At 36.8% G+C, this 13,552-nt stretch overlaps 1 protein-coding gene across 5 annotated transcripts in view; it reads right to left on the reverse strand.

Annotated features, from left to right (window-relative positions):
* Positions 1-455: 455 nt before the first annotated feature.
* The window catches only part of NXPH1 (neurexophilin 1), a 139,198-nt gene continuing 126,101 nt past the window's right edge, over positions 456-13,552 (reverse strand). For all 5 annotated transcript variants that reach the window (XM_048304778.1, XM_048304762.1, XM_048304752.1 and 2 more), the window contains exon 3: positions 456-2,400. In XM_048304778.1, coding sequence (XP_048160735.1) covers positions 1,639-2,400 — 762 coding nt within the window. In that variant the 3' untranslated portion in view covers positions 456-1,638. The remainder of the gene's footprint in view (positions 2,401-13,552) is intronic.

Genomic DNA, 13,552 nt, shown 5'->3' on the forward strand with positions numbered 1-13,552 from the left:
CCTAGTACCATAAAAAGGGATCTCCTCATTCCATAGAAATCAGTACCTCAGAGGAGGCTAGAATTAAGGCAAAGACAGGCCTTTGTACACAGAGAGTGGCTCTATGTTTTCTCACTTCTAAATTATAATGACTCATTTTAAACAAAACCCTGCACCTGTAATTTCTTATCGGAGTGGGGGCTTCTGCTTGAGCTAGCAAGACCTTCAGTAATCAGATCTGCTTGCTAGGAAGAGGGCTAGAGAAATTTTTATGTATTCAACATATATATGTATTTGCATACACTCACACACACATGTACTTATACACGCACAAATATGCACACACACAAATTTATAAATAGATGTCTATATATGTACATATGCAAAGAGACAATATTGAAAATCATATTAGACTTGGAGTGTTACCCGCTTGTCAGAACTCTTTAAACTACTATCTACACAGTACATATTGAAACTCAACTTTAAGATTTTTTATTTTTATGTACAGTTCATTTTTTTCCTCTGGAAATAAAATATCTAAATACAGACAGACTGTAATGTTGTATATGTATAGCTTTCAACAATACTTTAGCTGAATAAATGCTTTGTACATAGTTCTGTCTTTTAATGGAGTTTACAGCTACATTGATAAAATGGATTCCTCATTTCCTTGATTGTTTTAACCAATAACAAGCAGAGAGACAATTACAAGTTAATATTAATAAGCAGCTCAAATAACACTGGTTAAATTATGTACAATACAAACCATTCATACAAATGAAGACTAGGATATTGAATTTGTTACAATATTTTGTAATAAAGATAAGACAGCCACTTATAACTTACATGTTCTCTCTCCATCAGGCATTTTCCTTCTTAGAGATCAGTTGCAGTTTTTAAGTAGTTTAGCTGGTCTAAACTCAAACAAGTTTAAAGAATCAGAGCTTAAAGAGTCAGAGAAACATTAAAACAGAATGTCTGCTCACATGTAAATTCCAAATGTTTGCCCATCTTTACTAGAAACAGGCTTGTTCCATGGAAAAAGAGCCACCACCACCACCTTGAATGTGCCTACTGTGTGCTGGGAAAAAGTCATGACACTTTGCTGTGTTCATATAATAGGGACTACTGAACTCTAAACACACTTTTTCCCCATTTTTTACAAGTATTTACTCCTACAGTATTATTTACCAGTACAGCTACTCCAAGCAGTAGAATGCATGAGTGGGGGTTATTGATTGGCATGTACTCAAAGGACTTTCAAGGAGACTTCCATAACAGTCTGCATTAGAAACCTTGTACTGTCTAGTTAATCCATTTTGCTTGATGATAGGTTATGCTGAATCCTTAGATATCAGACAATGAAAGATTTCTTAACAGGAATCTCAATAATGTGCGCCGAGAAGTGTGTGTGTCTCTGTGTATGTGTATGGTTTTATTTCAAATCCATAGTGATTTACACCTAGATTGATACATGGAGCTGACTGGGTAAAAATTACATTAGATTGTTTTCCACTAACATATTTGTAGCCATTTGACATCAGCAGCAGCAGGTAGACACATTCCAGGAAATAGATGTGGCCTTCCTCCTTGAGGTTACAGCCCTGTCATTCGACCTCTTTTATTCCCCAGGCTTCAGTCTCAGACATGAGTTGGTCCTCACCCTGAAGGGAAGTAGGGTGTGTCACTGTGGTAGTTGTAATCAGGACACACTTTCTGTACTAGTTTATAATCTGTACTATAAAAGGAAATGTAAATACAGATTACTTTAAAGGGCTTGGAGCAGAGCCATGACACGTGACTCTGGGTCTGCTCCTGATAACAGGTTTTTGAAGGGTCATAGTTGCAGAGTGTATTCTTGGTAGCCTTGTCAACCTTTTCATACTCGATTCGACAGTTAAAGGACTTGGAATCTTTGGCATCAATCACTGTCTGTTGTGCCAAGTCAAATTCCACTATTTTCGTAGGGGGCACTAGGCTCACAGATACATTCCCTTGACCAGTGGAGTTATGCCTGAAGTAAACACTAAACGTCCCATTGCCATGGTCAACGATTTTCCCTGTTATTAACAGATTTAGCTTCACAGTCTTGATGTTGGAATGAAAATCTCCCCAGCCAAACATTTTCTTAAATTTCCCAGTCTTGACGATGGGCCGTCTCTTTGCTCTGGGCCGAGGCTCTTGCAGATCTGTGGAGTTCCTCAGCCAGTCCCAGAGATCTTGCTCAGAATAAGTTTCTGGGGCATCATATCGCAGGTTCAAATCTGTATCATTTTCCTTTCCACGAAAAGTCTGTGACAGCAGTCGGCTGATGGACAAGTCTTTGCTACTTTCCGTCCATATGTGCTTTAGTGTGGATTTGGAGCTTCCTGATTTTAGAAGTTCTGTTTTTCCTCCATTTGTTAAATTTGCACAGGTAACCTGAAAAAGAAGGGAAGAAGAAAGAAACAATATATTTAGATATGTGATACAAAACCTATCATTTCCACCTGAGACCAAAAAGACCAGATTTCCAAATCATAGAGAAATACTTTTTTGAGAAATTAAATTGTATTATGCTACTTAGTAAACTAAGAAAAATGTCTGTTTTCCTCCACTTTCCAAGTAGTTATTACTAAGTTCTCCTTTGCCAGTTTTTTACATTGGACTTTAGATTTAATCCCAGACATTCACATTATTCTTCTGTTGTGATGTCTGGAAGTGATGAGTGTGTAATGAATTACTACAAAAACTGACGTACACAGTCTTGTCATCCTTCAGGCTGTATGTGGCTGTATGTGGCATCTCAGAGCTCTTGCTTGAATGTTCACTCTGCAAAGTTGCTGTGTCTTCCACCATCAGAGTCACATTCATTTATTTTTGCTGCCCCTGGAGTCCACTGTCAGGGTGCTGTCTGGGTGGTGCCAGCCTGACCATGCTTGGAGTCCATGTCATTATGAATCTAATAATAATAATACAATTTCCCTACTCCTTTTATGAATACTCATTGGTCTGTGTTCTTGACTGGGACCTTCAGTCACAACTACAATATAAATAACAGAATAATTAAAATTTTAATGAGGTTTGAGTCGACAGCTGTACATACTGTGTACTCCACATCAGTTAATGCAGGAGAAGTCACAGCCTTTTCTAATAATCCCTTACAGGCAGCTACTGATTTGTCTTGTCTGTATCTGGTATGACAAGCATTTCTCCTTCCTCGCTTCGCTTCTTTTTTCACCATTTCCTCCCCAAATTAAATAGTGATCTGTGTAAGACATAAAGCCTTTTGTGTATTTACAAAAAATAAAAAATATATATAGGCACCAATTTAAAAGCAGTAATAAAAAAATCCTGCAAAATCAAATTTTAAAGAACACAAAATCTTGCACCAAGTTCCTACAAAATCATATATTTCAGACATAATTTTTCACAAAATTTACTGTCAGAGCAATTTGTCTTATTTATATATTTTCTCTTTGCTTTAATTGAGTGGAAAACAGAGAACAGATGCAGTCTCGCAGCTGTCTAACATGCAGCACTGGCAGAGAGCTCTGACAGAGCGGAGCTGGGAAGACTAGAATTCGTGCAGGCGGTGAGTGGATGGAAAGGGACTGACAACGTGTGTAGTCCCATTCCCCCTAAAATTTGCACCACACACTGCCCGATTTTTTAACATTTGCACTGTTCTGAAGAGGCCATCAAGTCTCTTATTTCCCTTTTCATGGCTGCATATGAGATTTCAAATATTCCTCTGTGTTTTGGCACTGATTTATGTGCTTCTATCATACTTGCAGTTATATCTTTCTCTTCACTTAAAAATGAATTAAGTGCACTCCATACCCAGGAAACCCATTGGAAACCAGACAGTATTTAAATCATGTCCCCTCCCTACTGGTACAACTGGAGGTATATGTCACAGAGGATATCTATCACAGCATGGCCTTTTCATTTCTTAACAGTCATGAAATTGAAACACACTTTCATTAACTTCAGTAGTTTTTCAAGGTCATTTGAAGGCACATACATAAAATCAGTCTAAATTGTCTTAATACACTGATCAGATAAGAGATCTGCCCCCAGCCTTTTACAGCAGATAAATAGGTAAATAAATCTGTCACATCCTACACTATACCTCCTCAGTCTATTTCATGTGGGGCCAGTAAGGATAATAGATAAAATATGGATTTAATTCAGGATTTTGCCAAAGAAATGACTTCCCCCTCTTTTGAATGGACAGAAGGATTAAAACACAGACTAGCATTTTGATAGCCAGTTCATAGCTGCATCTTAGCAATAACACAGTAGGCCAGGAGAGAAGCTGTAATAAAATGCACTGATGGTGCACTGGTTAATGAAGCAGCAACGAAGACGTCACAGGGAGAGAGAAAGAGAATATTTTTTTTTTCCTATGGCATATGGGGAAGGAGGGCAAAAATAAGAAAAGAAATGTGGTTAAAAGGAAAAATGTGACTGTCTAGCATGAATCTGTCAACCTACAATGAATCTAAGCAGTTAGCTAGCACAGCTAGCAAACCAGCAATCTGTAGGTGGGATACAGACTGCTTACCACTCTCGTTTTCTTTGCTTACAGTTTATTTTTCCTTTGGTTTTTTTTCTTCATATAATGATTTACATTTCATAGGATTAGACTACCAGTTCCATGTAACAACATGTAGAGTATAAAAACCTTTAAAACAGAAGGTATCTCTTTTTTTTCAGGTATACAAAACTGAAGGCTCAGGAAAGGGAGGAGTTATTTTCTGAAATGATTGATGACTGATCCAATACATGTGGTTTTTTGAAAGCCAGCATATTTAATGGAAATGGATGATTTAGACTCCATGCATTCTATACTGCTTCATACCCAATCTAACAAATACAATTGATTGTTCCTGTCATTGATTATGTAATACCTGAAAGACTTCTGGTTGGGCAGTTAGCCCTGAGACCTCTGTTTGTGATTTAGTGTGGGTAATTGTTGCTTCCATGAGTAAAGGTCTGAACCTGCCCTTCCTAGTCAAGAGTCTGTGTGAGCACTAAAAAAACAGCCCACAAGGGTTAATAAAAAAGCTCTAGATCTCATTGTTCTTCACTAACATTTTCCATCTAACTGCTTTTTTATATACTGCTAGTACAGTGTCTGCTATAGAAAGTATCCTCAGAGACTCACACACCCAATAACACAGAGCATTGCTGTGTAATAGAATTTCTGCAAATGCAGCAGTTCTTTCATGTGAACTGATTCAGTTTTCTTCGATCTCTCTTCCCCAAAATAAGGCTACAATAATACAAGAAAGAGCATGCAAAAGCATGAGGGTTTGCACTTAGTATTGTGAAACTGAAACATAGACCTATTTTTAGGGGTGCCTGGAAAAAGAGCCAATTTAAAGTCAATAATAAAACACTGAGCAACATAATTTATGTGGTGGTTTTATTGTCCTCTTCCTTGAAGATAAAATTCAGAAACTTGCATATTCTACCTTATCAATTAGTTAACTATAACCAGTGTTGCCTTCTTTTCCATAGCCAAGTGTCACTCCTAGACAAAACATTGAAAAGCTTGCCCCAATTTTAATGGCTCTGTCTAGGATGGAGTTCATTTTCTTCATAGCAGCTCATATGGTGCTGTGGTTTAGACTTTTGACCCAAATGCTGGTAACACGCTAATGTTCAAGCTCTGGCTGAACACAGTTTGTACAGCACCAAGACCTTCTCTGTTTCTCTCTCAGCCCCTCAAGTGAATAGACTGGGGGGGGTGCACAATGGTTTGGGAATGGACACAACTGAGCAGAGAACCTGAATTAACCAGAGATACTCCATAATATGTGGCACCATGCTTAGCAATTAAAAGGAAGTGTCAGGGGTTTAGAGGCGGGTAGACATCTTTTGTTCAGGAACTGGTTGGTCATCATTCTACCCACTGGAGTTGGTTGTGTGTTGAGTGTTGCCTTTGCATCCTGTGTTCTGGTTTGTTTTCTTCTTTTCTCTCTTCTACTATTTATCTTTCTACTATTTATCCTTCACTTTTTAAACTTTTCTTTATCTTGATCCCCAAGTTTTCGTGCTTTTGTTCTTCCGTTCCTCTTCCCCGTCCCATTGGGGAAAGGGGGAAAGTAAACAAAGGACTGTGAGGTGCTTAGCTGCTCACGAGTGTTAACCCAAAACACCACTGCAATGCAATAAATCGATGTTGCGAAAGGGCTGAGTAGGGGGATTTCCTCCACAACTGCATAGCCAGAAGTGGTTCTGAATGATGATGATGGCAACAATGTTGATTTAGAAAAATAGTAAGGAGCAAAAAAATTTAGAAGTGCTTATCTAGTGCTACAAGCATCATTGGAAAAGCACTTATTAAGCATGGCAGACTGATATTTGGTTCTGGTCTTGTACTTTTACTGGAAAGTATGGATTTCCACTACCTACTGATATCAAAAAGGCACCAGGAGCTTTTACAACTGCCTAGTAACTCTTTTCCAACAAATACTGACAAATTGTTGTTCCATTTCTTCTACTTCTTCTTTGAAGAAGGAAAGACAGTGGTTTCGTTGGGCACAATATCCAAAAACATCATTAAAAAGACACAGGGATTGATCTGTAATTAATTTTTTTAATCCATTAAAATAGAATACTCTATTCATTTTGTATCCTTTGTTTTGAGGTGAGGAATTTTTGATAATGTTTAACTTCATTAAGCATATTTTCATTAATATATGTAGTTCTTTTAGGACTTCCTAAGGGATAGGCAGTTCATTTGTCTCAGAAATTTTGGAGTTCTCTTTCAAGACACTGTGCCCTGAATGCTTTGCCAAGTCAAACCTGAACAACTGGAGCAGAGAAAATAAAGTTAAAAAGGAATTTCAGGAAACTATGAAGGCCTCAAGTGGTGATTCAGGTCCTCTTCTCAGTGTAAAATCAACCATAGGTATATTAACATTAATTTAAGACTGATCAATTCGAGATTTTAAAAAATAGTAATTCAAAAAGGTACAGAACGCATCTTGATTTCTCACTCTTCTCCTTTTTTTCTAGCTCTACTACAGTTCATTACCTATAATTACAGTATTGGTTTAGAAATTATGCATTTATTCCTCTGAATATATGACTACTTGAGAGCAAAGGAAAATGCAAACAAACAATCTAATACTCAAGGTGGAAAATCTCTCTCTTCAGGTAAATAACTAATCAAAAGCCAAGATTGTTTTTATTGGCATAGCACTGTAAGAATTTGGCAGCACTGTGTTTGCAAATGCTCTGTATAAAAGAATTCAGAATTTTCATTCTTTGTTAAGATATCTCAGATACAACATAGGTAGGAGAGTACTGTTGGACATTATAATAAGCTGGACCATTATCAAGGCGTGACAGCACTCAGAAAGTTTTCACTGAATCCAGAGTCCTTATATTCATCATGTTTATGCAATGGGTGGAGGGAAAACAAGACTGAGTTTACTCTTCCATTTAGATCAATTTTTCTTCCTGCAGCTGTCTACACGTTGTACAAAGTTACCAGTGGCATGGAAACATTTTATTCAGTGAATAATTTCCAGAAAAGTCAAAGTCAATATTCTACAGATATTTGATAATAAAAAAAGAAACTGAGAATGCAAGTTAATGGAGATATGATTTTAATGGGAGAGAGTAAAACACACTGAATGACTTGTGCCTGTTAAAATGGACACTTTGGAAAGGGAGGACAAACGTGGAAAACCACATACATGGATATTTCACAGAAACAGGCCTCTCTGGTTTTAACTTACAAACCTTTTTGCTGCACAACATGAAAAGGATGTGTGTCAGTCATTCAAAAAATCTGCAAACTCATATGAGTCTGACAAACAGAACAGTGTCTCATGATCTACTGTGTCAAATGAGAACTCAAAAGTGGCTAAGCAGGATCAAACCAAAGATTCGGTTAGAAAAATCATTGTGTCTCCAACAGCATCTATAAGAGATGCCTGGTGAAGAGCAAGAACATGGCAAGCATATTATAGACCCCTGATTTCTTCTCAGCTGTCCAGTAATTCAATTTCCTCTGCTGATGCCAGGTTCTTTAAGGCATCAGCTAGATATTGTTTCTGTACATGTTTTCTGTTTCATCATTTCTCTTTAAATTTATAAAATATTATGCTATCTCATGTAAAATATGTAAACTGAAGGACCAAATGAGTTTTCTGTTTCAGTAACTAAACAGACTGATCTTCTGTGCATGTGTTCACTTTGACCCTTTGTAAACTTTTAACATTCATAAGATACTTTCAGCAATGAGTTCCACAGCTCTACTTCCTCTTACTGTTTGTTTTGAACCTGGTTCCTGACACCTTCTTTGGAGAACCCTTCAGATGGACAATTCTGTCTCTATCCAAATTTCCCATGCTTCTCCTTAATTTCCTTTGCTGCTATGCTTTAAGTATTTTTTCTACAAATACCAGTGAATGGAAAATTTGATGATTCCTAGCTGCATAAGGAAGCCTCCTTCTAGCTCACTAGTATATGCATCAAACTATATCCATTCATAATAGTAAACAGATATTGATCACTTTTCCGGCCCTGAGTAACAGCCTCTTGAATCATGCAAATAATCCTTGTACATAAGCTATTCTATACTTATACCTTTGAATCTCCTTTTTTGTCCTTCTCCACTCCCAGTTCTGTCTTTAAAATGAAGAGACCGGAATGGCACACAGTGTACAAGATGCGGCAGAACCATGGTCCTGTATGATGGCAAATATGGCCTTCCATTATTTGTTCAGTCTTTTTTCTCTACTAATTCATTTTATTTGGGTTTTGTCATTAAAGAGCACTAAATTGATGTTTTCGTGAAGCATTCTTAACTCTAAAATCTCAATCCTAATTATATATGGAGCAGGGATTTATATTTATAATGTGTTCCATATTGCATTAGCTACCACAGAATTTCATTCCTTAATTTACTGCCTATTTATCTATTCTGATAAGATCTCTCTGCCTATTCCTCATTCTCAGCTCTTATCATTTCTATTCTGAAATATTTTGTCATCAACAAACTTTCTCACTCACCTTTCCCCAGTCATTTACAAATACATTGAACAGCAGAGGTTCTTGCATAGAGCCCTGCAGAATTTGTATGGTGACTTCCTTTCATTATTAACCATGTAAAAAGAAACATCTGAAGTTTTCAATAATGTTTTCTAAAATAATCACTTGGGATCATTCATTTAAGCATAAAAAATGATAATTTTTTGTCACACAGAAAACAGAGGTAGTGGAATTTTTTTTTATCGTCTTTAGGTTAAGAAATTGAATTTAACATACACTGTTACTGCGATTTTTGTGTAGAACATCCTTAGGAGTCACAAAATTCAGAATACTACTATTAACTGTGCTCAGTTCAGCTTTAAATTCTGTATTTTTCTGGTTTTAATCTATGAGCTATCATTCTTGATTCAAACAGCCCTTGTTAAAACAAAAATGTAGCTACCTGAGCTTTTTCATCATTCACACAACAGCAGTTATGCAAGACAAGAAGCTGATATAAATTCAGCTGACAACGGCTGATATAAATTCAGTGAAATTTAACATCATTGAAATTACACTGGCTCTATCAGTTGATATCTCTTTGAGATCTGACTGAGAATCAAAGACTAATTAGAAAACTTGTACCCACAGAAAGATGAGGGTACTAATAAAACAGTAGCAACACTGCTTTGTTTAGGTGCATTATAATTCGTAACAGTTGTTATCATAAAATATTAGGATATTGGCATGGCTGTTCTGCAAAAGGAAAAAGGCCAGCCAAAATTATAGTTTTACAGTGCTTTCTACCCCATGTAAGTTGACTGTTATAAATAAATCTGAAAACTAGCTAGTTTCAAATAGTTTGCAGGAAATGCAAAGATGGTAAAGCACCTTAAGTGTTTGGTCTCAGTAAAAATCCTTAAGAATTGCTCTGTCAAATTTTGCTTTAGAGTTTCATTTCCTCTCCCTTGCATTCCTGGACTGTGGGCTAAGCTGCCACAAGCCCTGTGAATGGTAACAGACTGATTAATAAAGCTGGCAACCTACCAGCTATTAAGTCCTGAATTAGATCATATTTTTTGCTAGCCCAGTCCATGATCTTGGGTGGGATTCACTGATCTACTCATTCACCTGGAATTCTAGGCCTATTCCCTGATCAAGAGAGAAACAGAATGGATTGTGTTCTCTATGTCCATGAATTATTGATCAGCCTTCCAAACTGAATAAATGCTCTTCACCTAGTTGTCCAATAGTAACCGAAAACAATCTGACCTATGGTGCATAGCTTGCCCTGGAGACAATTCTATGGGGAGAACCCAAAAGCTGTAGGCTGGAAGCGGAGCAATGAATGCTCTGTGTAAATGCCTTCTGAAATTCTCTAGTCATGCTGAGGTGCACTTCTCCCTATACATCTGTAAGCATGCTGAAACTGATAGAGTGATGTGGTACTCATACAGCAAGGCATGCACACTTGCTAGTATTGCTCCTCCCTTTAGATATAGGAAATTCCCCATCTCGATGTTTCTTTTAAGAAACAGTGTAGATTTGTACTATTCTGTTATCTTTTCAGTTTGATTTAATCACCTGAAAAATTTTCACAAGTATTTAGGATCTGAAAAATTAGTCTTCTTGAGCCTGTTTCATTCACTAGCGACTAAAAGAATTGTTTAGTAAGCAGCCTTTTAAAAAGTGTTTAGTCATCTAAGACAGATAGGTACTTTAAATCAATCAGACTTAGATTGTAATTACAGAGACATTTCTTCTAGTAGCAGTGCCCGAATGGATACTTTTCTCTTTCTCCTTTTTTTCTCTGCTTCATTCTGCCAGTGCTGCCTTTTCCCCTGTGGCGGTCAGATATATACCCAGAATTAAACATCCAGGCTCCCCTATCTTCCTGGATAACACTAGGACCTTTGAAGCAAGAACCGAAATCACAGATCCACAACAGGAAATGATGAAAAGCCAGCCATACTGTTTGTTCCACCCTTTTCCTGGAAAGCAGGAGCTAAGACAGGCACTGCTGTCACTGTTGTTTTTCAAAGAAGAAAACTCATTGTTTTCTCTCCAAACATGTAGCTTTTAGAGAGAGGAAAAAAAGGAAATTATTGCCATTGTCTATTTAATTTAAGAGCTTGAAAGGATTAGCAAGTCAAAATGGAAGTCCATCTGGTCCTGTACAACAACTAAAATTTTATTTTATCAATGAATGCAAAATGAGCAGAAGAATATGCTATTTGTACCAGAAAATCTTTTTCATTTTCAAGTCTTTGCAGATCAAGGACTTCTTAAGTTCGGGGTGTGGCTATGAATTTATTCATTTTCAATAAATATTGCTTACAAGAATTTGTCTGTTTCTGTTTGAAACTTCCACCATGTGAAACACCCTACCACCTCATCTCTATTTCAGACTCTCAGAACTTTCTCATCCTGTTTTGAACAAGCCACCTGCTAGCTTCATCTGCTGCCACCTAAATTCTGGTCCAGCATGACACAACAAAACCTAGCAAGGAAGCAGCATTTTTCCTGTGGAGCTCAGGCAGAAGTTTGGTGCCTGGATGCTGAGGCTAGGCAAAGCTGTAAAAGTCTATCCATGGCTGGCACTAGAGGAGCTTCCTCGTTAAAGAACATAAGGTGTTGTCTGAGTTACAGGTACTTCCAGAACTAGGCAGCTCTAAAGGTGATAGTCAAGGAAGAGTGTAAAACTGTAGATTTCAAGTGCATAGGAAATGCATGAAATTTTCCCAATCAATTTGTGGGCCAAAATTTGACCCACCAATAAAATTAATTGTAAAAATTCTAGAGGAGCAGAAAGATGGCGTGGTATTCTTTATCTTAATTTAATTTTCTTACCCAGTTAAGACAGAATGGAAGGTGTTAGGTTTGTAAAACATCATTTCTCATTCAGTTTAGAAAATATTATGCTATCACATATAACAGTCTGTGAACTGAAGGACCAAATGAGTTACAATACTCTGTGAAAATCATTGCATTAGAATTTTACAGCTTTCTGGGTTTTGCCTTAAAAGAACAGAAATTGAGCCCAAGTGTTTCTGATGGCAGAGATACAAATGAGTGTATAAAGATTTGGAAAAGGATTGAAATATAACTGTATGAAATATCCTATTAACTCTTGCCTAAGTTTTACATTTTTAGAAAGAATTTAAACTAAACTCTTGAAGCCTGCTGTCTATGTTGTCATTACAGATTTTTTACTTCACTGGATTATAACTTTTAAAAATTCACCCCATCCCCGTTCAGCAGAGGATTAAACTACGATGGAATAAGTTAAAGTGGGTTAAAAATGTCTAACAGAGTTTTAAGACCCCAGTATTATGCCAGTATCACAGAGTGCTGCTAACTTTGAAATGAAAGTCTAGCTAGGTAAATAAATTTTGACAAGGGTCTGTTGTACTTGTCCCACATTCCTGTAAGCCTTCTTTTATTAATATTAGCTTGCCATTTTCTGCATACATGTAGAAAGTAATATTAAATAAAATTAGGTTTTATATGAAAGGCCACAGAGCAACATTTTAATCAAAATTTGAACTATAGTTTGCTTTACGTGTAACAAACTGAAGAACATATCCATTTCCATATGAGTAGCCATATCCTATGAAGAAAGGGAAAAAGACTATAACTTGGCATACCCTGGTACTATATAATGGACAAGGCCACTGTGTACTATTAACATACTCTATTAATATTGCTCATTTTCTACATGAAGTTTCCAATCATCCACTGTAAGATGCAAACTTTTAATAAAATTAAATGCACACAAATAGTTTATTGCTCATGTGTCGGACACCATATTTTTTCCAGAGAAAAACATTGGAATGTTGATACAGCTGAGTCACTTTCCACATTCATAGGTGCATCCTAGAAATCTTAATTTGAACAAAGATGTCTTTTGAAGAGATTTAACTCCCAGTGACGCTGGCAGAGTGCACATTGCCACACAAAGGAATTTCATATCTATATGAGATACTTGTGAAAAAAAAAAAAGAAGGCCTCCCACAAGTGCAAGAAATTCTATTGCAAAAATATAGATACCTTTCATTAAAATTCCCCGTTCCCCACCATGAGTTATTCATTTATTGCAAACAGCTGAATACTTCAGGAAAGGCATTTTAAAAACATAGAGGAATCTGTTCCAATATTCAGAGTTTGGCATATCACTGCTAACACTTAGGCCTTCATCTTCACCTTATGCCCTTGCCAGATATACATACTGACTTCTCAGAAGTCTTTTGTGATCTCAAAGAAGGAGGTTTTCTTCTCTTTGAATTTTAGCAGATGCAGCAATATACTGCCTTTCTAACAGTGTTTGTTTAATAGGCGTTGATCATTCATTTGTTGAGTCAGTGGATTTCGACCTCTATTAAAACCCATTTCTGAGGAAAGAGGTGTATTTCTTTAAAGTTGTTCTAGTAAGGAAGGGGAGCATTAAGCACCTGTTCTATTGCAAGTGTACTCAATTTTTATTGAGATTTTTTTGATGGTTTTGTCAAGGTCTTCTAATTCTTACAGGGGTATGCTCAGCAATAAGCAGCATGTGGGCACCAGCTCTGCTGGACAAGCCAAGTGCTGAACATTTTTT

The sequence above is a fragment of the Corvus hawaiiensis genome, chromosome 1 (genome assembly GCF_020740725.1).
Source record: "Corvus hawaiiensis isolate bCorHaw1 chromosome 1, bCorHaw1.pri.cur, whole genome shotgun sequence".
NCBI lineage: Eukaryota > Metazoa > Chordata > Aves > Passeriformes > Corvidae > Corvus > Corvus hawaiiensis.